Source organism: Cheilinus undulatus, linkage group 3 (genome assembly GCF_018320785.1).
Source record: "Cheilinus undulatus linkage group 3, ASM1832078v1, whole genome shotgun sequence".
Classification (NCBI taxonomy): Eukaryota; Metazoa; Chordata; class Actinopteri; order Labriformes; family Labridae; genus Cheilinus; species Cheilinus undulatus.
This window is the reverse complement of record NC_054867.1, coordinates 56,543,405-56,571,171: the sequence shown is the minus strand read 5'-3', so window position 1 is coordinate 56,571,171 and position 27,767 is coordinate 56,543,405. Positions and strand designations below refer to the sequence as shown.

The 27,767-nt window shown below is 39.7% G+C and overlaps 1 protein-coding gene across 1 annotated transcript; it reads left to right on the top strand.

Moving 5' to 3' along the window:
* Positions 1 to 1,832: 1,832 nt before the first annotated feature.
* On the top strand, positions 1,833 to 25,905 carry chmp4ba (charged multivesicular body protein 4Ba). Its single transcript, XM_041782963.1, has 5 exons — positions 1,833 to 2,196; positions 20,839 to 21,016; positions 21,230 to 21,344; positions 22,042 to 22,168; positions 23,656 to 25,905. The coding sequence occupies exons 1-5, from the start codon at positions 2,004 to 2,006 to the stop codon at positions 23,718 to 23,720; spliced, it is 678 nt and encodes a 225-aa protein (XP_041638897.1). The 5' UTR covers positions 1,833 to 2,003; the 3' UTR covers positions 23,721 to 25,905.
* Positions 25,906 to 27,767: the final 1,862 nt, after the last annotated feature.

Below are 27,767 nucleotides of genomic sequence, written 5' to 3'. Positions count from 1 at the left end.
TACGATATGTTAGTATGGATTATAAAGTAGAGCGTGATGCCTTGCCCTTTCTGTTTCCCTTCTGTTTTTTAGGTTGTTGTTTTTTTGTTATGACTTCATTGTTTATGTGTGTCTTGAAGACTGCTATTGTTTGTACTCGTACGAGAGATTGTATTTCTACAAGTGTTAATAAAAAAAATGGAGGTGCTGATGGCATCTCACAGTAGGGGGCGCTATAGCAAATCCATGGCATGAACATTGAAATTTGTAGAGAGCCAGACCCTGATCATCCATGTGAAATTTTAAGCCAATCGGGTGTTTCATTTGAGAGTTACACCCACTTCCTGTCAAATGGCGAAGGATCAAAATGGCTGCCATGGCCACTACGTCATCCAGGAATGAAACATGTCAATGTTGGGAAAGATATTGAGGAATTCAGGTCAAAATCAGAGCATTATAGGTTAAAAACGGGAATAATAATACAGAAATGACCCATTTCCTGTCCAATGGCGAAGGATCAAATTGGCCGCCATGACCACTGGGGTGTCTGTTAATGACACCTGTCAATGTTGGGACAGATACTGAGGACTTTATGTGAAAATGAGAACATTATAGGTTCAACACAGTAAGAAAAATGCAGAAATGACCCATTTGCATCACTTCCTGTTGGCAGAGCAGGGCGCCATGATGAGGCGTTTCATGTGGGCGTGTTCAGTGTGATCCTGATGTGTTGCCGTAACATGCTGAAGACCACAGAATGATCTCCACCAAAGTTACATCAGTTTTCAGTGTCCAATTGTCCGAAAAATTGACTTCTTTTGAAATTAGGGCGGAGCCTGTGGACTTCCTGTTGGGATTTTGGCATGGGTCCAAGAGGCTTTTTTGTAGGTGGGGTCATGATGCATAGTCTCCCCGAAGATCATCTGCCTAAGTTGAACGGTGTTCGGGGGCTGAATTTTGAAAGGGAGAAAAGTGGAAAAAGGGGCCAAATCAATTTTTTTTGTCAGAAGGGGGCGGAGCTATTGATTTCTGATGTTTGTGCGTGATTTGATAGAGGACCTATGGGTGATCATCTCTGAGAAGTTTGGTGATTATTGGTGTAAGCACTGAAAAGTTATTTACAATAATTGTTGTCTTTTCACCATTTTTTTTAAGAAAAATGGTGAAAATGCTCGTCAAAGTTTGGCGGCTTATTACGGCCCCGCCCCCTGGTGAAAACTCCTGCAGAGCACAAACTGAGATCTCTAATCTGAGTAGATTAGAAACACCTCTGGAGTCTGCCGGTCAAGGCCCCTAGGAGGAGTTCGTTGAAATGCGAGTACTGTAAATTTGCCAAAAATCACCAAGATTGGGCACAAATTGGCTATGATGTCATTTCCTGTGCATTTTAGAGGATGGCCATAACAGCATTTGTTGTTCCTCTGGTCATGATACATATGTGTAGCGATTTTCATGCATGTCGGACAAAGTTGTGGGAGGGGCTCCTGATTTGTTGGTTTTGGGGCCCCTATGGGGCCATTTTTTGAGGTAGAGGTCTGGGACCACCAGAATACGAAATTTTAATTTTTTCTGATGAGATGAGGCAAAATCCAGGACTTTTTAGGGGGTTTAAGACCCCAAAACCGAGCAAAGAATGTGCGGAAAAATAATAATAATAATAATCTTTACAATTTCAATAGGGTCCTCGCCGACCGAGGTCGGTGCTCGGGACCTAATAATCTCATTTTTAATCTTAAATAATCTTAATTTAGCTCCAAAGTTTGGAAAAATGTTGTCATATGAAAATTCCCCTCACGTTATGAGTCACGTAAGAGCGCTGACGTAATGACATCACGAGGCCTGTGTGGAAAAGCGGAAGAAGAGACAAAAACAACAACAGCAGCCGTAGCAGTAGCAGCTCGGAGACGGTAGTTAACCAGAGAGACGGAGAACAGTTCCAATTTAACGGTTGCCTGTTCGGAATAGCAACAAACGAGGTGTGTTACCGGTTAATCTAGTCGTTATTGTTTACATTTAGCACCAGAATGTCCGGTGGGGGTTTATTCGCTAAGATATTCGGTAGCGGGGGTAAGGGTGGGAAAGCGCCGACACCCCAGGAGGCTATCCAGAAACTCCGGGAGACCGAGGAGATGTTGGCCAAAAAGCAGGACTTCTTAGAGAAGAAGATCGACCAGGAGCTCATGACGGCGAAGAAGAACGGCACGAAAAATAAACGAGGTGAGGAAAAAGTCTCACTAGTTCAACAGACAGCTAGTCAGTGAGTTAGTTAGAGAGTTAGCCCGCAGGCTAGCCCAACAAGGAAGAGCAAAGTTGGCAGATGACAGCCAGAACACAGAGCTGTCCCCAAGACTGCCTGACATTTTTACTGCTATTTATACGAGCAGAGACCAGAGACCAGCCTTTAATACACAAGATTTAACTAAAGGAGACAGGTAGACATGATAGAGACACATTTAATACACAAGATTCAACTAAAGAAGACAGGTAGACATAATAGAGACACATTTAATACACAAGATTTAACTAAAGAAGACAGGTAGACATGATAGAGACACATTTAATACACAAGATTTAACTAAAGGAGACAGGTAGACATGATAGAGACACATTTAATACACAAGATTTAACTAAAGAAGACAGGTAGATATAATAGAGACACATTTAATACACAAGATTTAACTAAAGAAGACAGGTAGACATGATAGAGACACATTTAATACACAAGATTTAACTAAAGAAGACAGGTAGACATGATAGAGACACATTTAATACACAAGATTTAACTAAAGAAGACAGGTAGACATGATAGAGACACATTTAATACACAAGATTTAACTAAAGAAGACAGGTAGACATGATAGAGACACATTTAATACACAAGATTTAACTAAAGAAGACAGGTAGACATGATAGAGACACATTTAATACACAAGATTTAACTAAAGAAGACAGGTAGACATGATAGAGACACATTTAATACACAAGATTTAACTAAAGAAGACAGGTAGACATGATAGAGACACATTTAATACACAAGATTTAACTAAAGAAGACAGGTAGACATGATAGAGACACATTTAATACACAAGATTTAACTAAAGAAGACAGGTAGACATGATAGAGACACATTTAATACACAAGATTTAACTAAAGAAGACAGGTAGACATGATAAAGACACATTTAATACACAAGATTTAACTAAAGAAGACAGGTAGACATGATAGAGACACATTTAATACACAAGATTTAACTAAAGAAGACAGGTAGACATGATAGAGACACATTTAATACACAAGATTTAACTAAAGAAGACAGGTAGACATGATAGAGACACATTTAATACACAAGATTTAACTAAAGAAGACAGGTAGACATGATAGAGACACATTTAATACACAAGATTTAACTAGACAGGTAGACATGATAGAGACAACTTAGAGCCAAGAAGGCTACAGGAGCAGGGCTGTCCCCTCTAAAGGAACTATTCCAGTACCTGTCAGTATCTATATATCTATATATACCTGTCTTTAAATCCACAGCAACAAAACTGCAAGTCATTGGCAACCAATCACTGCTTTTAATGACCTGAAGTCACTGTTATACCAACATGAGCTGTTTGAATAGACTAGAGCTGTAACTGTTGAACTTCATTACTCTAGGGTTTCACATCATTTTTAGCTCTTCACAGTTCATTAGAACACTTTAAAATACAACAAACCATTGATTAAACCAGGTTTATGCAGCACGGTTATATAATCTCAGTGATCTTGCGTTGGCGATCATAGGAAGCCAACATGATAAATTAAACTGAAACTCGATTAAACTCCCAAACTTTCCAGTATGGAAACATCCCTGTTTTATTAGACTGCACGTTTTAAGAGTACTTTGGTACTTTAAATCCTATCAGTCATTAAAATGATCCAAACTCTATTTGAAACACTTGTGTGTCAGACTGTTGGACATTTTTAGTTTTTAAAGCACAACACTTTGGCTTCAGAAACATCTGAAACCGTCACAGAAAGGTGCAAACTTTGACTTATTTCTAGGGATGTACCAATCCACTTTTTTCAGTTCCGATCCGATTCTGATAAATATGTGCTGATATGATGCTGATTCTGATACATACAGAGCTTAACAGATGTATTAGAGCACCCTAACCCTAACCACAGTCAGGTTTCTGCCACAGCTGCCCTAAATTAACAGCATTGGTAATTACCAAAATCATTTTTATGTTTCTGCAATGGTTAATACACCAATATGTAGAAGCTCTTTAACCCAGATGATATTTTTAATGCTAAAATAGAATTATTATTGTTATCCAGGAATTTTCAAATTTACTGATTAAAACAAAAACTGAAAAAACAGTAAAGCACATGAATATTTCTGATGAATGTGTCAGATTATAGTTATTTACTGTCATTCCTGAACAGAAAAATGAGTTTTAGTGGTTGAATGTTATGCTTGATTCATTTCTGACTTCTCAGAGAAGCCCAGTGAGCCGGCTCACATTTGGGTGAATTCAGTTTGAAATTCCTCATTCCTGTTCAAAATGGTAAAACGTGGAGAGCTGACTGAAAATGAAAGAGTCCACATTCATGATGCTGGATGGTCTCTGACAGAGATGACAGCTGGTCTAACACATTTGTGAAGGACTGTATATTTTTAACAGTTATTATTATTGTTGTTGGTATCATGTGTGAGGTTACAGGAGGCTGTAGTAAACCACCCAGCTCCTCTCATTCAAAAGCAAAAAAAAAAAAAATACAAAAATGAATTGAATTTAAATGTATTACAAACAAATTTATTTGAACTACTACTAAAAATTAAATATCAGCATTATCTAAAAAGCAACGACTGAGTTTAAGTTATAAACAACAATGCTGATGCTAAATAGCATCACTCAGGTTAAACTAATACTTTAAGTTAAACTAATTAGCTCTCGTTTTCCCTGTCTATAATGCTCTTTAATGAACCTCCCACCACTAGAGGCCGCTGTAGCTTCAGTTAATGGCCGCAGCCTTCCTCCCTGACCTTCACCGGGTATAAACAATGAGAAGCTCGGCGGTGGCTAAGCTGTTAGCGTGTAGCAGGAAGACGGCGGTACGACAGTTTTCCAAACTAGTAAATGGAAATGAAGTGGTATGTGGGCTGTCGAGGGTTACGCTCACGTCTGACTACTCACCTGAAGTGAAAAGAGGCAGAATATAAAAGCAGGATATTAATCTGCAAAGAGGAACGAAGGCGGGCGGCGCTAGCTTTCAATGCTAGCCACGCTGTAGAGAGTATATCAGGCTAACGTCACACCCACCCATCTTTGTGTTCTCTCATCTTCAGACTAGTTTTGACTTTTCTAAATATAGATTTACGTTTATTTACTAGGTAATTATACCGCTAAGAACATCCTAACGAATGCTAGCTCAGTCACACACAGACTGTCTCTGTTAGACCGCGGTGCGTTCATGGTCTACCGCAAACTGTAGGATGGATTTGGATCGGTCACTTGGATCGGCGCCGTCAGTCAGATATCCGATCTATTAATTACGTCCATATCAGACCCATAATCCATGAGCCCATTTCTCTTTTTTCATTCCAGAGATTTTGTTCATGCCTGAGTTTAGGGTGATGGTTTGGTACGGGGTCGATGTGTCATATTAAAGGAACACAGAGTCTTTCTACCGTAAAACACCAAATAAGAGCCCAGGCCTTTATTTGTCTCAATCCCTGAGCAGACCAGGCGTTTATTAAGGACCAGGCGGCTATTTGGAACAGGCGTTTGATTCCTTTCTCACAAAAATCTTGCTTAGCAAAAATTGGAAAAATATGGTAAATTTAATCAAACTATTTATTTCCAGCAGTATGAATATCACCTTTACATTTTTAAGACAGGATTACAGTCCCATAGTTCTACTTTTGTCTTCTTCTGTCAACTCAACGCTCTCTAAACACTTTAAATACTGGGAAGGAACTAAACAAACAAAGTTCACAACAGACAGTTTAAAGTTAATGTCGTACTTTTTATTTTTTGGCTGCACCGGGGCATGGCGCTGCTGTCCCACTTGAGAAAACGAGCAAGGGACGGGGGTGCCCCAGCCAATGAGGAGGCTAGTACTCGCAGCCAATCAGGCTCAGGTCAGAGGGAGCGTTCCTATTGGCCCCTGTAGCTTCCATATCTCAGCTCAGTGAGAAGTTGGTTCAATGGCGGAATTACGGCGGCGTTCGGTCCCGTGTAGAATTTGTTCATGATGAGATGAAGTGTTTGGGCCGTTGATTTCAGTGGAAAGCAGAGCAGAATCACTCCACGAGCGCTTTGCCAGCGGACATTCTCACCCGCGAGGAGGCGCCATAGACCGTAGAAGGGAGGCACGTAAAGAGAGGGGCGGAGCTACGGAGCTCAAACAGGGAGAAGAACAGGAAGGGAGGGGGGGTCGTGAGTTGATTCTATACAGTTCTCATCTCAGTCACATATCAGAGCTGTACATGAATTACACCCGGCATTTATTTAGAACAGGCGTTTATTGGTCAGAATGTACTGCCACACCCGGCGGTTATTTGGTGTTTTAGTAGTGCAGCTGACAGTTTGTTCCATCTAGGGTGATGTAGATGTGTCTGATAGTTACAGCCTGTAACAGAGAGAAGCCAATCAGGAATGAATCCTATTTCTGATTTTTAAAACGTGCCATGATGTGACACAGATGGTTAGATTATAAAATGAGTGAAGGAGCCCAGACCTGCTCAGGTAAACACAGGATGTTAAAAAAAGTTAGCCCTTCACTTCACTGCTGCTTTTATAATAATAATAACTTTATTTATATAGCACTTTGAGAAACAAGGTTTGACAGAGTGCTTTATGGGCCATGAACCCCAGATGTTTCTACTGCTTCAATGTCAGATCAAACTTAAATGATATTAATGCCTTTTTAAACCACGCTACAAAAACAGAAGACTGAGACATCTGATATTTGGTTATTTTGTTTATTAAGACAATATTCAAGCCAACTTCTCTGTCCTCTCTAAACTGCAAAAATATGTGAGATATTTGTATAATTTAGACATTTTTATCCATCATGTTTAAACTTGACCCAGCATTTCACTGAAAAATGTCTGAATCTGTAAAGTTCTTTAAAGCTGAGTGCTTTTTCTTACTATTGATCAGATATCAGCCGATAAACTGATTTAAAACATGCAGAAAGTATCAGTGTAGACATTTTAACACTATAAAACCAGAGGTCATCTCTGTTCAGGTCTAAGTAAAGCTGGTAGCAGACTGACTTCTTATTACCTCCGTCCTTGATTTGTGAAAGGAGAACATTTCTTGACCTTTGCCCTCTTCTGTAATGACTTCATTCACAGGGGCGTTTTTCTAAAGTGATGTACAACTTTGAGAATAAACCAGAAACCGTCTTTTATAGTGAAGCTGATGGGAGTGTCAGAGAGTTTCTGAGTCTTTAGAAATTCATGAAGTAGCTTTTAAAGCGTGTCCTTGTGGGCATTTAAAGACTGTCTTTGATAACACGTCAGTGTAACTCTGGCTCTGTGAGCGTCTCAGTTAACGCACGTTTACAACCACAGATTAGTCCACCTCTATCATGATGTAACGACGTTTCAGTAGCCCCACATTTTTAATGAGTTTTCTGATCTTTAACATAGAGAATGAGATCATTTCAAACGTCTAGCTTATCTGTTTGTCAAACATTGCTGGCAGTGAGAGAAGGACGTCCTACAGGTGAGGTACTGATAAACATCAGAGCTAGGTAAATGAGTAAACATGTTTTCTTTGTGTCTATGGAGACCATGATCCTGGTCTAATGCTGCTACACTCCACAGGTGAGGACTTCACTGCAGCAGGGCTGAACGATTCGCAGAAATAATCTGGTTGCGATTATTTTTCCCAATATTGCGATTTAATGTGTGATTATTTTTAGGCTCCCCATCGCATGTGTTCTTTAACAAACACAAACAATAAATCACTCTTTATTAAAAAGAGCACCATATTAGGTAAATAAAACTAGGAATGAATAACTTAAAAAAAGAAAAGCCATTTTGATTTATATGGCAAATTTGATATCAATTGCCATATTAAAGGGGATGATCTTTTCTTGTTATTCATGTTTTAAATAAAAAAAACCACAAACATGAGGGGGAAAAGTAAGATTTTTGTAGAGAAAAAAAAATCTACAAATAAACTCTGTTTGCATACGGTGTAGATCAGTGATACTCAACATGTGGCTCTTTTCTGATTATTTGTGAATCTTTTATGTCTTAATCTTAAATATTATTCCCCCAGAATACCTTACAAACACTTTGTTTTTGCCATTTTCAGCATTTTTTTGCCACTTTTTACCCATTTCAGCTATCTTTTGCCATTAAATTCCACTTCTTTTTCCTTATTTTGGGCCATTTTGCAAATTCTTTTGCCACTTTTTCCCCACTTATTCTACTTTAATCCAATTTTTGCCCTTAAATAGCTACCTTTTGCCATTACATACCACTTGTTTCCTATTTTTTGCCCATTTTTGCTACTTGTGACTGCTTTTTGCTTATTTTAGTCACTTTTCACTCATTTGTTTTTGTCACTTTTGAACCATTTTTTCTACTTTCTGACCATTTTCCATGTTTTCTCCCAATTTTCACCCCTTTTCACACATTTTTGCTGCTTTCTGACCATTTTTGTCACCTTTAACTTGTTTTTATTTCTACTTCATGTTGTTTTTTGCCACTTCTCACCACTGAGATTGTGGCTCTTGCAAAGGTATTTTTCATCAGTTTGGCTCTTTGGTTTAGCGGGGTAAAGTAACACTGGTGTAGAGCATCAAACATCTGCTGCAACAAACTATATCTGGTATTCTGACACATTTAAGGTTAAAGAAATATTGCACTGTCTGCGATTAGAATATTGCAGAAGGCCATATTGCGATTTGCGATTAATTGCCCAGATAAAGTTCTTGTGTTGTATTGTATTGTACACTGCAGCTCTGTTTAATCAGGGCTGTCCTAGTAGAAGAAACTAGTCTAGATCTGATGATAGCTTTGTCTTCTCTGCCAAGTCTCAGCTTCCCATATTGATCCCATATTCTGTCTTGCTGCAGCTTTAGTTAAAATTTTGACCCAAGTTTTAGTATTTTCCATACTGTTTCCATACTCAGAAGTGTGCAATAATACTGTGTGATTTTAAACCCAACAGAAACAACTTAATTTTCTGCAGATCAGTCTCCAAAAAACAGTCAAAAAAAGGTGAATTCCCAAAAGCTGAGCAGAAGAGATCACACAAGCAAACAAAGATGAACTGTCTGCTCTGAGTCAGAAACAGCGCTCACTCTGGTTTACTCTGTGATGGTCCTGGGAGGTGTTCAGGTGATACACACACTCTGCCAATGCATGCTGGGACAGGCCTCTTCTAACTGCCACCAGGATAATAAGGGACTGGCTATGGATGGGTGATGAGCATGAAAAACTGCACTGTCTACCAATCTGAACAGCAGGGATTGGCCATCGAGACGAGGTCAGAGGTCAAACTTGCATCAGCTTGCAGCAGGATGCTTGGCAACATTCTGAAAGTGTCGGTTCACATTGCTGCAACTGGAGGAGATGGTGCGTTGTTGCAGCCACGCTCACTCAGTTTGAAGTGAATGTCTCGTCTGTTAGTCTCTGCTGAAGGACAGTACCGCACATTCACTGATGTTTGGAGCAGTCACAGACACCACAGTGCCTTCTCTCTTTATTTTGGCCTTGACTTTTAATTTTTTCTGCCTTTGACATAATAATTTGAAACATTAGGCTGACAGCGTTCTTTTAAAGCACAATTTTGTGGCACATAAACACAAAAACGCTCTGCTAGCTCGGTCTCAGTCTTGTTTAACTAAGATGTCTGATAAATGTTTGTCCATGGAAAATTTCAGCCTCTTCAGCCTTGAATTTCTTGCATCTGCTCATTTAGATTGGTTGTTGGAGATGTCCCAATGAAGAACTCCAGAGAGAGGAGAAGGTGATGTCTGCACAGAGAGGTGCTGTGTACGGCTGCACCAACTGGTCAAACTGGGAAAAACGTGAGCTACTAGTAAGTCCTGAAAATACTGACCCAGGCCAAACGTTTCCAAAGCTCACAAAGAACCAGCGGCAGGAGAGGGTGAAAAGCCTCTGGCTAAAGTCTGGTGGGGTAAAGTCAGACATCTCTTATACCTGGTCTGTTTCCACCTGACGGTCCAGTCAGGTTCAGGACAGTCTAGCACTGTAAACCCTGATCTTGCCCCTTTAGTTATGATGGGAAATCTGCCTCTTTTAGGAGTTCTGGATCATTTGGCTCAGCTCAGTAGTCAGACCTGGTCCTCTGGACCCCAAACAGATCTTGATTTGGTATCAGTTTGGATTTTAAATGTGCATTAAATAACTACAAAAAGGAAGTTAGGAAACTGGCTCTTAAATGAGAGGCAGATCCTGTCATTGATATAAAAGAGCTTGCTTATTGTTCATTATATCAGCATTTCCATTAAAAGCATGGTTACATCAAAGAAAGGAGAAAAGCTGTTAAAGAGGTGCAGCTAGTAGGGCTGGGTAATTAATCGCAAATTAGATTAAATCGCAATATGGCATGCTGCAATTTTCAAATCGAAGACAGCGCAATATTTCTTTAACCGGAAAAATGTCAAAATATCAGTTTGATTCGATCTTTTTTTTCTTTTTTATGCTTTATACCAGTGTTACTCAATCCTGCTCCACCAAAGAGCCAAAATTTTGAAAAATACCTTTGCAAGAGTCACAATCTAAGTGGTGAAAGTTGCAAAAACAGCTTGAGGTAGAAATAGCAATAAGTTAAACGTGGCAGAATGCTAAAAAAACAACAAAAATGTGTGAAAATGGGCAAAAATGGGGAGGAAAAGGGTCAGAAAGTAGTGAAAAATGGGTGAGAAGTGCCAAAAATATTAGTTACAGTTGGTATAAAATGGACCAAAAGTGGCAAAACATGAATGAAAAGTGACTAAAATGGTCAAAAAGCAGTCAAGAGGGGCAAGAATGGGCAAAGTGGTATTTAATGGCATAATGTAGCTTAAATGGGTGAAAGTGGGGAGAAAAAAGGGTGAAAAAGGGCAAAAATGGGATAAAAGTGGCAAAAAAACATTCAAACATTAAAGTATCATTTTAATTGTTTTTATGAAAATATTACTTGTTATAATAAAGAGTGATTTCTTGCTGATGTTTGTTGAACAACAGAAAAAAAATCACATTTTAAATCGCAATCACAATATTGCATTTCCTAGACTCCTCTAGACTCTGGTCTGGTCTGGTCTGGTCTGGTCTGGTTAGACAGCTCTGCTCTGCAGGACTGAGAGATCACCTCCACACCAGACAAATCAGTTAACTTGTAAAAAAAAACAAAAAAAAAAACATTTTTTGATTAAATGTAGAGGTCATAATCATGTATGTTGTAATTTTCTGATTCCTGCAGCATCCCAGAGCTTTAAAAGACCAACTTTCCTCTAGTCACTGAATCACATGACTATAAACTACCCATGCTCTACATGTCCTGGTAGCATGCACAGCTGATGGAGGGAAGGAAGTGTTGATATGCAGATCTCTGTTCAGGACTAAAGCACTGGTAGTGTCCTTATTGTTTAAGTATGATAAATAATAATCAGGTGAAAGAGCTATGAAGAACAGGATAAGATGATGGTATGTTTCCATATCCAGTATTTGTCCCACCCATAACTATACAGCTGTTTTACTACACCATGATGATAACATGCATGTGTTCACTGTTCTGTTTAGGGGTCAGTGAATGCAGCACATCCATCCTACTGGTCAAACAGGGGCACGTAATACCTTCTAGCTTTATGAACATTTGATGATCAACTTCCTGAAGAAAGCCAGCAGGTCCTGGTGCTGTTACAGTCCAAGAATATGAACCTTTATACCCTGTTCTAGTGTTATAAATGTCTCTGGGATGATTACTCTGAGATATTTTCATCATCAGCTTCATTATAAGGTTGGAAAAAATCCAAATCAAACATTTTCTTCTGTAATTTTACTGATAGAAGTGTTTCAGGAGAGCATCCAAAGTATTTTCCTAGTAATATTCTGTATAATAATGGCAATTGCTGCAAGAAGGTTTACCACACCACAAACTGATAACAGGAAGTCAAACAGCCATCTGTGGCTTCAGAGAGATCAGTGATGTAACCACAAATCCTCTCAGACCACTGGCTCCATCTAAAACTGGTTTTAAACGTCCTGTTCCTCATCACACTGGAACCTGATTTTCAGCATACCTTTCCCCGTCAGAGAGAGAGACTACCTCCAGCTGGGTGACAACAGAACAGTCCTTTAGTTCTTCATAGCTAACATACCAGACTTATCATGCTAAAATAATCTGCATGAGGGCTCTGGTTGGTTCACCCTCTAATCATACAAAGCTTTACCTCCTTCTCACTCTGTTCTGAATCCCTCTCTTTTGTTTTTGACCCTTTAGGTTGAAGTTAGAACAACACGGGAACAGAAAGAGAGAATACTAGTGTTGTCAGTGGGGCTGAATGATTTAGGAAAAGAACCTAACTGTGATTTTTCCCCCAATATTGTTATTGCTATTTGAAGATTATTTAGTAAGCTCCTAATCTTGTTTATTTCTAAACACAGAAGAAATAAATCACTGTATTTTATAATAAACACAGTATTTGGTAGATTAAACAAAGACTAAACAATTTAACTGTGAACATCCTGAGTCACTGATGTATTGACTGGAATAATTATTTTATGTCTTTCTGATTTTAAATCAGACAAACATACAAAATAGGGAAAGTATAAATTTTTGCAAAGTGTTGCATGATATGTAGAGTAGCATCTCTGCTGGTAAACATCTATTTAACTGGTGTTTTGACATTTCAGGTCAAAGAACTATTTAAAAAATCCAGTGTGTAATATTGTGATTTAATCTAAAATTCTATTAATTTCCCAGCCCTATCTGTCAGTTTACACTCTGATATGATACACAGTGTTTCCTGCAGAAACTCACCAGTTAAAGGGACATTCTGGTGTTTTTGTAGGCAGTTTGTCTACAGCAGTGGTTCTGCGATGGTGTGGCGAGGTACGCTAGTGTCCCTTGAGACCAGTCTAGGTGTGCCCTGGATCTGTGTGGACCCCTGATAAACCCAGAGAATGGACCCTCCCCAGCTGTGATTTACTGATGAGAGTGTGTGTTGGATCAGTAGCATTGGTGCTAGCATCCTGGCTAACAGTTACCTCATTTGGCAAGCTATTATTGAGTTGACATTGGTGTTGAAATGATCATTATTCATGCTACTTTTAAACAATTTTTCTACCCATTTTGCCACTAATTTTGACAACTTAAACCATGTTTGCTGCTTTGTTGCAATTTTGAAACTTTTTAAGTTACATTTTTTGCAACTTTTTTGCCAGTTTTGCCTACTTTTGCTACTGTTTGAACATTTTTTTGCCAATTTTTTCATAATTTTTAACCCCTTTTACCACCTTTAACCTTTTTGCCACTTTTCTGCCACACGTTACCCATGTTGCAACCTTTTTTTTTGTACACTTTTAACTAGTGATGCACGATAACTATTTTTTTGAACCAATACCGATAACCAATAATTTCCTACTCCTGATGGCTGATAACCGATAATAACCGATAATTTTTTTCAATTGTTGATTTAACAAAAGAAGTTTATTTGATGTTTTTATGCACATCTGGGAGTAGGAAGGGGCTAATATGTAGTGAGCAAAGATATTTATAACTAATTTTAACTAATATCACTCGTGTTTTTCAAAAAGAAAAAGGAACCATTCTGTCTTTATAACTGTTATTATAGTTAACATTTTATAGTTGAACATTTGTGTTCCAAGTACAGCAGACACACACACCTGACAGATGGTTTTCCCCCATAAAACCAAATGATAACAGGCTGTTATGCTTAACAGTGGAGATATCTGGGGGTCTGTTTTTTTTGTTTTGTTTTGTTTTGTTTTTTTGCTTAAGCCACAGTTAAAGCGAGCTGATGTTTGACATAAAGATTAATAATATGCACTGACATCAGTCATATCAGAGATAGGTTAAGGATGTGAAGTCCTCCGTGGTCTGTGGCTAACTTCTGTTCCTAACGTGGATCAGACTGAATGAAACCACATTAAACAGAGCAGGCAGGTCTACGTCTATGAAAGTAGCGGTGGATCAGGAGGCTGTCAGACTGATTTTGTTATTATAGCGTTGGGCCTTTTGGCTCTGGAAGCTTTCTGCAGTTTTCAACGCCTGCTAATGCCCGAAGCGGCTGAGGCTAGTGTCTGCTGCCGCTTTGTTTTAACGTCGTTAGGATGATGACTCTTAAGTGACTCATAAGATCCGTCAAGGACTTCTTTCTACTCTTTGCGACCTTTGCAGGGCAAATTCTACACACACGGTCATGTTATCCTCCCTGTAAATACTGAATAACGCCTCCGTGCTGTTAGCATTTTAGCACAGGGGCTGCTGCTTCCTCTTCTTCGCTGGTGCTTTAACAGCTGGTCGTGTACTGTGGCGCCACCTGCTGTTTTGGAATGTGTAGTCTCCTGAGAAAGAAAACAAACGCCAGCACTGCTGTGCTGACATAAATATATATGTTATCGGGACTCATCGTCATGTTATCGGCCCGATAGTTATCGTGCACCCCTACTTTCAACCCATTTTTGCCACCTTCTTGCCAATTTCCGCTCACTTTGCCTTTGCCACTTTCTTTTTTTTTTTTTTTACCTGATTTTGACCATTTTTTTAATCGCCTTTAAACCATTTTTACCACCTTTTTACAACATTGAACCCTTTTTGGCCACTTGTAACCCATTTTTGTCACCCTTTTGACACTGTCAACATGTTTCTGCCACTGTTATGGCCCCTTATGCCAATTGTTACTCATTTTTGACTTTGCCTTGCCACTTTTTGCCTAATTTTGCCATGTTTTTTTCATCACTTTTTTGCCATTTTTGCCACCTTTTGCCCAGTTGTCTGGGCCCCAGAAACCTCTGCCCTTTATCCCCCTTATGGGCCACCTTGACTGTTACATTGTTTTAAAAGTCTATTTTGTATTGACATGAATATGGTGTGCCTTGGGTGAAAAAAGTTTGAAAACCACTGGTCTAAAGTACTTGGTGATAGTCGTGCCATTAGCTGTGTGAGATTTCAGGGAGCATTGCCCCTTCATAAAGGATGGTAAGCTAGGCTATATAGCCCCACAGACAGGTATAGCTGCCCCATGTAGTGAGCCAGTTTTAAGTTAAAAAAAGAGCCAAAAAACCATCCATCCATTTTCTGTGGGGGGGCTGGAGCCTATCCCAGCTGTCATCGGGCGAGAGGCAGGGTATCCACTGGACTGGTTGCCAGTCAGTCGCAGGGCCAAAAACCACAGTGGCTTAATTGTATGGTCTTTGGGACATTTTATTCTTGTTGTTGTTGTGTTTGGCACTACCATATTTGGCAATGCTGAACAGCTGAGCAGAGAAAAAACCCCACCAGATTAAGCTCAAATTTGTTATTTTAGCTCAGTTTTCTGCCTGAACCGTCGGGACATTTTCTGAAGGTAAACCTTTCATGCTGACCATAGTTTGTCTACTTACCAGCCATTAGAAAAGTAAAGCACAGCAACTTCCATTCAGCTCTTCTGGGCGGGGATGGTTTTTCTATTTTATCCTCAGAAAGTTGAAGAAGATCAGTAAAAAACAGCATTCAGTAAAGCAGGGAACTCTGGAAGGGGAGTGATGCAGGCTGCAGTCATCTGTCAGCTGCTGTCCTGGATCAGAAATGTCCTGAAGAAGAACCAAGACCCACTCATGACAGCAGCAGCTCTGGTGGGCTCTACACACCTACACCACCAGGTAGTCTGGATCTCTGCTGCTAACCAGTCTCCACTAAAGTTTCTCTCCCTCCGTCTTTCTGCTGTCTCCATCTGTAGACGTTCCTCTCATGTCCAAAGTAAACGGCACATAAATGCCACTCGAGTGAAAATGGCTTATTTTAGTTTTGTTTTAGCTTAGTTTGATGTTCCTCTGGTGAAGTCTGCAGACCCTAACAGCTGATCAGATAAACTGAGGTGGAAAAACACCAAGCCCTACCTGTTTGGAGGGACAGTACACTCTGAGATCTCTGTGTTAACGGCACAAGTACCTTAAACAAGCCAGCTTCAAAAGTAGTGAAAAATCCCTGCTGGCAGCTAGCGTGTTGGCTAGGGCTGAGTGGAGATGTCCTAAATAAAAAGCAGGCACAGATCTGGCACATCCGGACTGAGATGGACTACATTTCCTGCTTTGCATAAACATTCTCATCATTTTTAAAGCAGTGAATGAAGCTTGAAGAAAGGCATGCGTTCTGATCGCTGTGCTTGCAGTTAGTGGTGGACCTGTCTAATGTCCAACACCATATAACATGGGACATTTCTGGGAAGCAGGATTAAAAAAGGGATGAGCAGAGATGATACCATGCGCTCTGGTTGCTTTGTAATCTCCAGGTGAAAGCCAGGTGCCCTTGGACAGTAACACTTGAACAGTACAGGGGTAACTGTCAGAAAAGGGTTGTCTTCCTGCACATGCTAGATATGCCCTGAGCTAATATGGGGTTTTAACTTAACCCTTGACTTAAACCATTAAAGAATAGATACGGGGGTTTAGCTCAGCTGGTGGAGCAGGTGCCTTCGTGCAGAGACAACAGTCCTCAAAACATGTTCTGGGATTAAGTCCTGGTCTTGGCTGGTTTTTCATTTTCTGTCTTTCTGCAGCTGTCCTGTAAATAAAGGCAAAACGCCCCTAAAGTCATCTTTAAGATAAAAAAAGGATACTGTCCAAGCATGATCGGCTCTGATTTTCACAACTATATTGTAAATATTGGTTCTAAATATCAGTAATTCATATCTGCCTGTATTATGCTGGATGATAGTATTATGCATCTTGATATCAATTATTGAACATTTTGACAACCAGAGTAGTAACTTCTATAACCCTTATTTCCTCTGCATTACATTTATGGGAGCAGGAATACAAAACACCCAAGTGTCCTACTCATAAATCTGACATTGAACATGGAGGAGGTCATGGTGTCTGTAAAAGGCAGCCGTCAATAGCAGAGAGCAGCAGGAAGACTAAAGGATGACAGAACTACAGAGCGGATACACTCTGTATGATGAGATCATGTTTGTATGAGGTTTGGTAATGATGTTATCAGGCCAGGAATAAACCAGAGTGCTGAAATAATCCGATGAGAGGGTTCTGTCAGCCGCTGTCTGGCTCCTCTGGATCCCAAAAAACACCCGAGGGAGGCTGATGGAGGTGCTTCTGTTTCTGATGGTAGAGCCTTAAAAACTGCCATGATTTAGGTACATAGTGGTTAAAAATGTACAGGAAGCTGGGAACAGAAGTCAGTCCATAGGTCTGGTTGTATTAAGTCATTATCAGCTGTCACAGAGCATAATTCACTTATTTTATGAATAAAATGATCACTTTTTAGTTCCAGGAGCTGCATGTAGGACTTCAGAGATCAGCCAGTATGATCATATTTAATGTTCTGATGTAACAGGTGGTTTAGCCATCAGTCTACTGACCTAGTAGGGTTGTCCCCATCAGCACTTTTGGCCAAAAATAACTGAAATAAACTGAAAAACTACTAGATATGTCAAACTTATTCCATTTAACCTCAGCCAACACTGTTGTAAAAAACATAAAATCACATTTCTGCTCAGAATGGTGTAATAGCTCTGCTTCACTTTAATAATCCATCAATAAATAAATACAACTACATATTAGCTTCACTATATTAGTCACAAAAACTGAAATAAAAAATGACTTAAAAACATCCCAACTCCATGTTCAAGTGGTGTAAACCAGCGGTTTTCGAAGTGTGAGGCTGGCTTCCCCTGGGGGGCGCCACAGAGCTTCAGGGAGGCACAGAACCATAAACCAGAAAAAAAGATCTTGTTTGCAAACCTCTGCATGGAGCAAACAGAACAGACTGATAGTAACTTTAAGGCAGTGATGCTCAATGTGGGATTATTAGTGGCTCTCTGATGTCTTCATTTTCAATATTATTCCCTCAGAAAACCTTAAAAAAGGGAAACTTTTTTGACACTTTTTGTCCATTTTTGCCACTCTTGACTGCTTTTTTTACTCTTTTTTTTGCCTTGTTTTTGCCACCTGTTACTCATTTTTTGTCACTTCTCACCCATCTTTTTTTTCACTTTTTATTCCCATTTTGACCCATTTTTGCTGCTTTCTGACCATTTTTGCCATCTTTAACGTATTTTTATTGCTACTTTAAGCTGTTTTTGCTTCACCTCTTAGATTGTGGCTCTCTCAGAGGTATTTTTCAACAGTTTGGCTCTTTGGTTGAGTAACGCTGCTTTAAGGATTATCAGAGCAGAATAATCAGGTAGTATTGGCAGTAAATTCATGACTGAAACCAATTAACTGATTACCTGGTAAAGACGGATGTTTCAGAACATCTGCAGACCAAAATATCGAAGATATAAAAATGTTAAAAAATATTTAAAATTAGACAGAAATGTTTGAACATATGGTTGTTGTTGTTTTAATCTGAATCTTTGTGTGGGTGGGGGTCCACTGAATGAATGATGTTCTCTTCGGCGAGGCTCACTCTCACACACTTTTTAAACTCCTGGTGTAAACAGTTTAACTTGAATAGGATCAAAAACATAATCACACAGATTCAGAACAACATCCTTATTGAAATGTAGCAGCTTAATCAGAGACATGAACCAGAACATTAACACTGCAATAAAACCCAAATATCAAATACAAGCATTCCTGTTATTACAGAGACATTTCTAAAGTTCACCTGGAGCTGCTCCGTCACTTTTTCCTCCCTCACTTTTATTTCTTTACCCTCTGTTGCTTTAAAATGAAGTGAAGCTTCTTGTTCAGGAACATCCTGGATGGCCTGCTGTACCTGCTCTGCTGTGGTAGATCCTCTAACCTGGTGTGTATGTAGCACCGCACGCTTTAACTCAGAGGTGGAGGACTGTGTAGAGACTCAGCCGTGACACGGGGCTAACATCAGAGCTCTAAACGCCTGCAGTGAAGCTAACGGCAGTGAGGTTGATTTCTAAATTCTCTAGGATGCTGTCACTTTGTTGTACACCTCCGGTAAGCCAGTGTCAGTACTGTAATGTGGAGACGGCAGGTATAGCGTGGGTCTAAAGGCTCAGACAGAAAGTCAAATTCTCCACCACAGAGATGGGCTGGTTGTCCAAAATGCTGAATTCGACCACTTTTCTGTTATCTTTAAGCCTTATCGATCCCTCGAGGGCACTTGTCTTTCCTCTTAAAGTCCAGAGGTTGTATCGTCGGTGAAGCTGCCTGTTGCTATGGTTGAAGTCTCCGTATTCTGCTGCATGTTTAGTTTGGAGACAACAGATCAGATCTGTAGAGTTAAACGCTGCCCTGCTGCCACCTCATGAAACGGTCGTGTTAAAGATGCTGTAAGAGGCCGCTGGACTGTTTTCACTCTGACGGTTGAAGTTTTTCACACTGGTCTGTTTGGGTCACTGCTGCCTGCAGTATGAATGCAGCTCTAGGGTCTCTGCTATCTGTAGGCAGAGCTAATGCTAACGCTAGGATGCTAAACTTCTCATTAAACACGTGATGTTTGGTGGTTTAATCGTGGTTAGTCCTAAGACCCAGTCACTGTGCAGCCTTTGCTTATAGGGTGAAACTCTAGAAAACATTTGCACTCCAACTGTTTGGATAAAATCTGCAGGAATAGTTTGAACTGTGGACAGTGAGCTCAGATAGCAGCAGAGCTGCACTTTACTACTCTACTACGCCCCCTTTACTGAAGCTGACCATGACTTCAGTTCAAAGAGAGCCACAGCTAGAAGACCAAAGAATTACACGGCTAAATCCAAATCTGCCCAGGTTTATTAAATCTTGCATAACTATCTTCTTCTCCTCTAATCTGGACTCTTAAATGAAGCTTTAATCCACACACCAGCTCACACACTCACGTATCTCTGCTTATTTCATCACCTCTCTTACTCCTCTAGTGTGAATCAGCAGGTTTGTGACGCCGGCTCCTCCATCAGGTGATTCCCCAGCTCCTCATCACCTGGGAATTCCCTGATTATGCTTCAGATTATTGTTGCTGTGGATTCAAATCCACATGGGAAACAGGTTTAAGACATGTAGAGAAAGCTATCATTAACCTAAGTATGTTAATTGATTTGCTGATGGACAGAAAGCCGGTTCAGGACATTTTTAAGGGACTTTATTTACAGGGATAGCTTTGGATTGTCTGCAGAAGTAGGGCTCAGACAGAACGGCCCGTTGGTGGAGTAATTTAACTTTTTGTTCTCTTAGAATTTGGTGAATTCTGTGGTGCGTGCAGCTCCGCCTGCATACCCTCAAAAAATGACTGTTGGAAATTTCATTTATCCAGATAATCACTGCTTTCATGGTTTTTAACCCTCAGACGCCATTAAACATTCTCACACTGACCATAAACAGACAGCATACAGAAATAGCAATGAAAATGCTATTCATTTATACTTTTCCCACATTTTTGCATTAATTTTTTAAAATCAAGATCAGACCTGATCATTAATATTATCCATCCATTTTCTATTCACTTATCCTGTTGGGGTTGCTGTCAGTCTCAGGGCTCAGAAATATCAAATATAGCTTATTTTGGGGGAATTTAACTCTGTCCATGCCAGTTTAAATGCAGAAAACTCTGATGTCTGTGTGTAAACCCCAAAAGCTGGGATATTCTCATACACGACATGCAGACTGGATGTCCTCGGAGGGGATTATCACAGCCTCGAGTATGTTGGAGTCCTCCTTCTTTTCCAGAGCTAACTTTGCCTCCTTCTCTTCTTTCCGTGTTTTAGCGGCTCTGCAGGCCTTGAAGAGGAAAAAGCGTTATGAGAAGCAGCTGGCTCAGATTGACGGCACATTGTCTACCATTGAGTTCCAGAGGGAGGCGCTAGAGAACGCAAACACCAACACAGAAGTCCTGAAGAATATGGGCTACGCTGCCAAGGCCATGAAGGCGGCTCATGAAAACATGTAAGGAAGACTTTGAGGCAGATGTGTGGACCACGCTTCACACTCTTTAAAGATGTTTTTATTAGTATTTATGGAGTAAATCCTATTAACTGCATCCCTCAGTCGCCCAGCACGCCCTGGACTTCTCTGCTAGCTTCTGTAGGATGTGTTCTGTATAAAGACATCTGTTTGAAATGATTCTGTCTCTTTCCTCTCTGTCTTCTGGTTTCACAGGGATATAGACAAAGTAGACGATCTCATGGCTGAAATCACAGAACAGCAGGAAGTAGCTCAAGAAATCTCAGATGTCATTTCCAGACCGGTCGGTTTTGGAGAGGATTATGACGAGGTGAGAACAAACACAAGAAGAATTTCAGAGCGTTATCTTTATTAGGAGTTTGTGAGGAAAAATACTTTATTTTATTTTACATCAGTATAAAGCACAAAGTTGACCTTTCTATCCACATAAACCCTTTTCAAATGAAAGCAACAGAGCCATTTAACAAATGGGTAGAAAAGGAACGATCCTGCTAAAACAGAGCCACTTTACCCCCCTAGTGATAGATGGAGAATATTTTATTGACTGAGCTGATCAGGTACACACTACATATAAGACTCCAATGTTGTCCATCTCTGTCCTGTCCTTTCAAACAGGAGCAGGGTATTATAAGCACATAATGAGAATTTCAACTAGAAATTATTTAATATTAGATATCTGTATGACTTATTTTTTTCATTTCTGTGGTGTCAGAACAGGTAAATGTATAATTTAACTTCCTTAATGGTATTGTGTTGAAGTCAAAAATTCTGGTATTGTGACAAAAAACCTTAATTCTTATTACAGACCACAGCTTTGGTGAGAGGAGTAGTGTAGACAGATGTAAGGCATTTATGTATGCAGAACATTAAAAATACAGCCCTGGTCTTTGGCTTCAACAATGTTGAACTTCTATTCAGTTTGTTAAAACTCTTCTTTGTGGGTTTATGTTGATATGATGTGCCTTCTTAGCCTAAAATCTTCAATAATTTTCTTCTCTGTTGTTCAGGATGAGCTTATGGCTGAGCTGGAGGAGCTGGAACAGGAAGAGCTGGACCAGAACCTTCTGGAAATCGAGGGACCAGCGGACGTTCCTCTACCAAGCGTACCGTCTACATCACTACCATCTAGACCAGGTATTATAGTTAAAACTATTATAGTGATTATAACTAATCAGTGAAATTAGTTTATTTTATTGGAAGTAGGAGAGTTTGCTGTTTACTGTCCACTTAGGCTGGCTGATATTCACGTCTTAAAAGATTTTGAAAATGTGGGAGACCACAGACATTAGGACGGTTTCAAATGATTTTTAAGACTTTGGTCCTCCAAACACCAGCACTAGACCGGCCTTTCCCTCACTGAAGTCTAACTCTGCCCACTTTAAAACCTGAAAATCATACAAAGTCAACATCAGACTAAAAGGGTTAACTTCTGTATTTTATTTCATAAACAAAGAGATTAACCCTTGTGCCCTCCTCAAATGTACTAGGCTCTGGACACCTTCGAGGCAAAAATGAAAACATACAAAAAAACTGCCATTAAATCAGCATACATCAGTATTTTTCTACCTTTTTTTTCCATAAATCTTTTAACAACTTCAGACCTGCTCAAAACTGCAAAAAATTCAATACTTTTCAGAATTTTAACACTTTTAATGCCAGTTTGATTATTTGAAATATTTCATTTTTTGCTGCAAAAAAACAGAAAAAATTGATTATTTTCCATATAATAAATAGTAGAGAGATGGGGCTTTGGGGGTGATGAGAGTCTTGGATGGATCAAAGATTAGCAACAAAACTGATCTGATTGCATTGATATTTTTTACTTAAAGTCAGAAATACCCTCTGGACACCTTCGAGGCTAAAATGCCCCCATTGACTTCCATTCAAACCAGGTTTTTTAATCTCACTGTCACTGCAGTATAAAATCATGCATTCTTTAATGTCAGCATTTCAATGTGAAGAAGTCTAGTGAAATTTGACATTTTTACTGTATTCCACCAGATTCAACCGTTTACTCATTTTAGGACCATGCACCACATTCTTGTGTTTTTGCCTGTTGTATTATGGAGAGTTTTGTGTGAGTTTAAAAGGTTTGGTAGTTTTGAGCAGGTCTGAAGTTGTTAAAGAGATTTATGAAAGAAAAGTAGAAAAAATATTAATGTATGCTGATTTAATGGCAGTTTTTTGTACTTGTACATTTTTGGCCTTGAAGGTGTCCAGAGGGTAGTAAATTCATTGAGAGAGTCTGAATGACATTTAAGAGTAAAACATGTTGGATTTCAAAAATTTAACTAAAAAGAAAAGTTCCTGTAAAAATTCATGCCAAAACTGACAAAATGATCACAAATTAAAATAAAATAAACCTTGAGAAAATGGCCAAAAATGCCCGAGGAGGGCACAAGGGTTAAAAATGCTCACCAGCAGTAAAGCCATCATTTCCTCACCACACACTTCAGGGTTATTCGGACAAATAATTAACTGTGACAAGCTTCAAATTGAGCCACAGAAAACAATTTTCTAAACTTGGTTTTGGACAAATGAGGCCTAAATTTGTCTGCCAAGTTTGAAAATGTACAAACAGGACAGATGTATTGATTCTTTTTCTGCTTGTTCTTTTCCAGCCAAGAAGAAGGAAGAAGAAGACGAGGCTGACATGGCGGACCTGGAAGCCTGGGCCGCTAACTAAGCTACCCACTGCCCCTCTCCTGCCTGTCTCTGTGCTCCCAGGCTTCTCTCAGACATCTGGAAGAGAGACAGGGACTCTGGGCTGCTGGCATGCTGCTCTGTCTTAAAGCCTACGTCCCAACATCTAACCTCACCCTCATCCTGAAGTATGCACTTGTGCACAAATTCACTGACTCAAAATGAAACGGACCCAGGCTGTTCTCCTCTAGTTCATGTTCTGTTTTCTTTGCTTTGGCTGCACACTCCTCTGTTTCTAAAGGGCATGAAGTAAAAGTCATGCCCTGGCAGCCTGTGGTTCCTGTGTCGAACGTCTCTTTAAGAGTGCATGAACAAGCACTTAAGTCAGGAGGGTGCAAGTGCATACTTCCAGGGCAGGGTGAGTGGAGGAACAGGGAAAGGCTTGTTTCTGAGAGGAATGTGAAGAATCGACAAATGTTTTGGGGGAAAAAACAGAATGACTCAGCCATTTTTCTGCTTCCTGCGTCTTCATCTCTCTGCTCTTCTGTGATGAAGACAACATCCAATCATCCACAGCTTCTCTGAGAAACCTCGACTACAGAAAAGGAAGATAAATTATGAAATATGTAGGATTTTCTCAGTGAAATGTCACCGTTAATCTGCAGCTAGGCTAGGTTAAATCTTATAGTTAGGAAAACGTCCTGTGATGGCAGGTTTTCATTGGTTTGGTTTTCCGTCAGCCTCGAGAAGGAAAAGACAGATATGACTGCAGATGTTTTTGGCCAGAAATTAGACAAACACTCTTAACAGTGTGTCCTAACCACATGCAAAGCAAGCAAGCATTAGCTACAACTAACAACTCAGTTTAATTCAGATGCTTCGTATTAGTCTGCTCTAACAGCATGCAGATGATGCGGTACTACTTTTTTACTCCAACTTGCACTAACATGGAGGCAAAATTATTCAACTAAGCACCAATAATAAGGATGCACAGATGCCTCGGTGTAACATCAGTGACAGCGTTTCTACGCACGTTTGTTGTTACTAAATAATATGGGCATGCACAAATGTCAGTCAGTCAGACTGCACCAAGTTAAAGCTGAGATTCAGCATGCCTAACAGCTGCTTTATTTTTGTGCAAAGATGTGATCTGTTGGACAAACTCTGGTCAGACCAGAGGGATGTTGACATCCTGGGAGCGTTCTACCAAAAGCTAATGAAACAGTAAGTCAGCACTGCTAACAGCCTTCAGCTTAGTTCTGTTTTGCAAACATCAGATTTTTATTTTACAATTGCTGCATCTCTAATTAGTGCAAAGCACCCAACAATATTTCTGCACATTCAAAATAAAAGCACCATATTTTTAGGGATAAACACTTTTACAGGACAGAGAGTTAAATATTAAATTGATGCAATGTGGACAGCGAGGGTCCAATACTGCAGAATGCAGCGCAGCGTCAGATGCTTGTGTGCTGTGAGGACAGGCTGTAAGATGTTTTTGCAGTGTAGTTGTCATTTAAGTAGATTGCAGTTCACAGTTTGGAAAAATGAGCCTAACTTTGTATGGAAGAAATGCTAAACTAGCGGCTTAGACCAATAGGAACATTTTTTACAAGGTTTTAGACCAGCGAGCAGTCGGCCACACTTCTTAACAAAGGGGCTCCTTTACTAACCAAAGTTGCTCTTACATGTTATTTAAGTCCAGTTATAATATTCAGATGTTATTTTAGCATTGTTAGACCTCCATTATGGCTGCACAGGACATTGAGTTTACTTTGAAATAAGCCTGAAACTTCTTTGAAACTGTCAGTTTAACAGTGACGTGGCCTGAGAAAGTCCTACGCTGTTTGAATTTAAAGAGAATGCCTGTGAGCGTGAGTGTGTGTGATATTTTTGCAGCCTTTGGACACAGTGACCTCTCGTGAATATTTAGTCAGACCAGGACGGTGAGCTGGATTTTTTCCCATTGAATCAGCTGTTGAGCAAAACCATAAAGAGAGGAACATGTTGAATGTTCGTCTTTGTGATAAAATAATATTGTCTTCTGTTTTGGCTTCATCTACACTACCCTCCATCTATTCTCTGACACGTTTATGCATGGAAGGATTTGAGTTCATCCATCAAACACTGATGAATTGTATCAAAATGATAACCCGAGTCTTTAAATAAAAGAAACAGATGAATAAATAGCTTGGTTTTGCCTGTTTCTGTTTGAAAAATCTCCTTAAAGTCCCTTTAAAGTGAAATATAAAGTTAGTGTCTGAACACTCTAGAAATGTGTGAATCTGGTTTCTGTAAATGTGAAAACTCTGAGATCTACATGTGACTGAACTCTGGATTTAGACTGTTAGAAAGTTTTTCACCTCTTTCCTGGCTGGGTTTAATGTGGGCGGGGCTAATATGTGGACTGGTGATGTCACCAGCCCACAGTAGGGAATGGCCCCGCCCCTCTAACACTCCAATCTAAAATCCCAGAGCAGTTCATCTCAGTCCAGTCTGTTGTTAGCTGATGTCTCTGCCTTTATTAAAGTTAACAGTCAGTTAAATGCTGTTTTTGTCTTCACTGTGAGGTAAATTTACCAAATCTATCAGCCACAGTGGTCTATGGATCACTGACAGCATCAGAGCAGAGGTCTGAGACAGGAAACAGACTTTGTCCCTTCCCCGGACCAGAGCCAAGGCAGCTGTGCTGTGATCATGAGGTCAACATAAGGTCAAGGGGCGGGGCTAATAATGAGTTTTTTACTCCAATCAGATTGTAGCATTTCTTAAATCTGAGAGGATGGTATTTCTCCTGAGTGGGCGTGGCTTCAGCTCATTCAACAGACACGCCCACACCATCCTGGAGCAGATTTCACTGCCTCATTTTTCACAAGTTTAATTTTATAAACTCAGAGATGTTTTATCTGACTGAAATTTGATGTAGAGGTTCATAACACAGTGAGCTGTCATACAACAAACCTAAATACAGATTTATTTTTACTTTACAGGCTCTTTAAGGAACAAATCCTTGCTCTGATATCAAAACAACATCAAACTTCCACACTAGTTTGTTCTTGTTCTTCTGTTGATGAGGAGGTCGGACATGTAGTTCTGTGAATGGACTTGTTAACTGTTTATCTGAATAAAGTTGGGATTCACTTCAACTTTTGCTCCTGCTTTTTCAGGAGTAAGTTCCTCTTTTTTCCCTCCATCAGCAAGTGTCTGACTTTTTCTATTTGAAATCATCAAGTTCACTCGCTGCTAATTTCTCTCTGAGGTGAGGAGGAGATCTCATGGTGTTCACATGGACTATGGTGGTATTTTACAGGAAATGTAAAGCCAAGTTAGCTCTTTGACCTGTCTAGAAAATGTGGAAACATCAGAGACAACATAAAGTGTAAATTTGACTCTTTGTTTTCACGGGAAATCACTTTTTTTTTTACTTAAAGAAAGCCATTTTAACCGTCTATGGCAGAGGCCATCAACTTCATCAACTATACCTCTCAGATTGTCCATCACCAAGTTTGATTCTAATATTCTGATTGGTAAAAAGCAAATGGTGGGAAAAGGTCATCTTTTTAATTCTCAGGCAGGAAAACTGCTGTCTGCTAGAGCCTCAAGTTAAAGATAACAGTGGATTTACTCATGACTCATAGTTCTACTAAATCAGAGCATATAATCCAGGAGTAAGTTCATCACTGAAACCAAGAAACTGACTGGGAAAAATGGACGTTTAAAAACACATGCAAACATTAATATAAAAATGCTACATATAAATGTTAAGATGAGACCTTAATGTTTCAAAATATGGCTGTTAAAATCATTTTTAATAAGGGTGGAGGTCCATGAAAAAAATGCCTTTCTCTTGGGAGAGGCTCACTTTGAAACCTCCTGGTGTAGAACTGAGAACAGAGCAGCCATCTTTAAGACAATAAAACACAGAACTATGTTCTCTGTTCTCTCTAGAACAAGGACCTGAGAACAGAACAGCCATCTATAAGACACTAAAACACAGAACTATGTTCTCTGTTCTCTCTAGAACAAGGACCTGAGAACAGAGCAGCCATCTTTAAGACAATAAAACACAGAACTATGTTCTCTGTTCTCT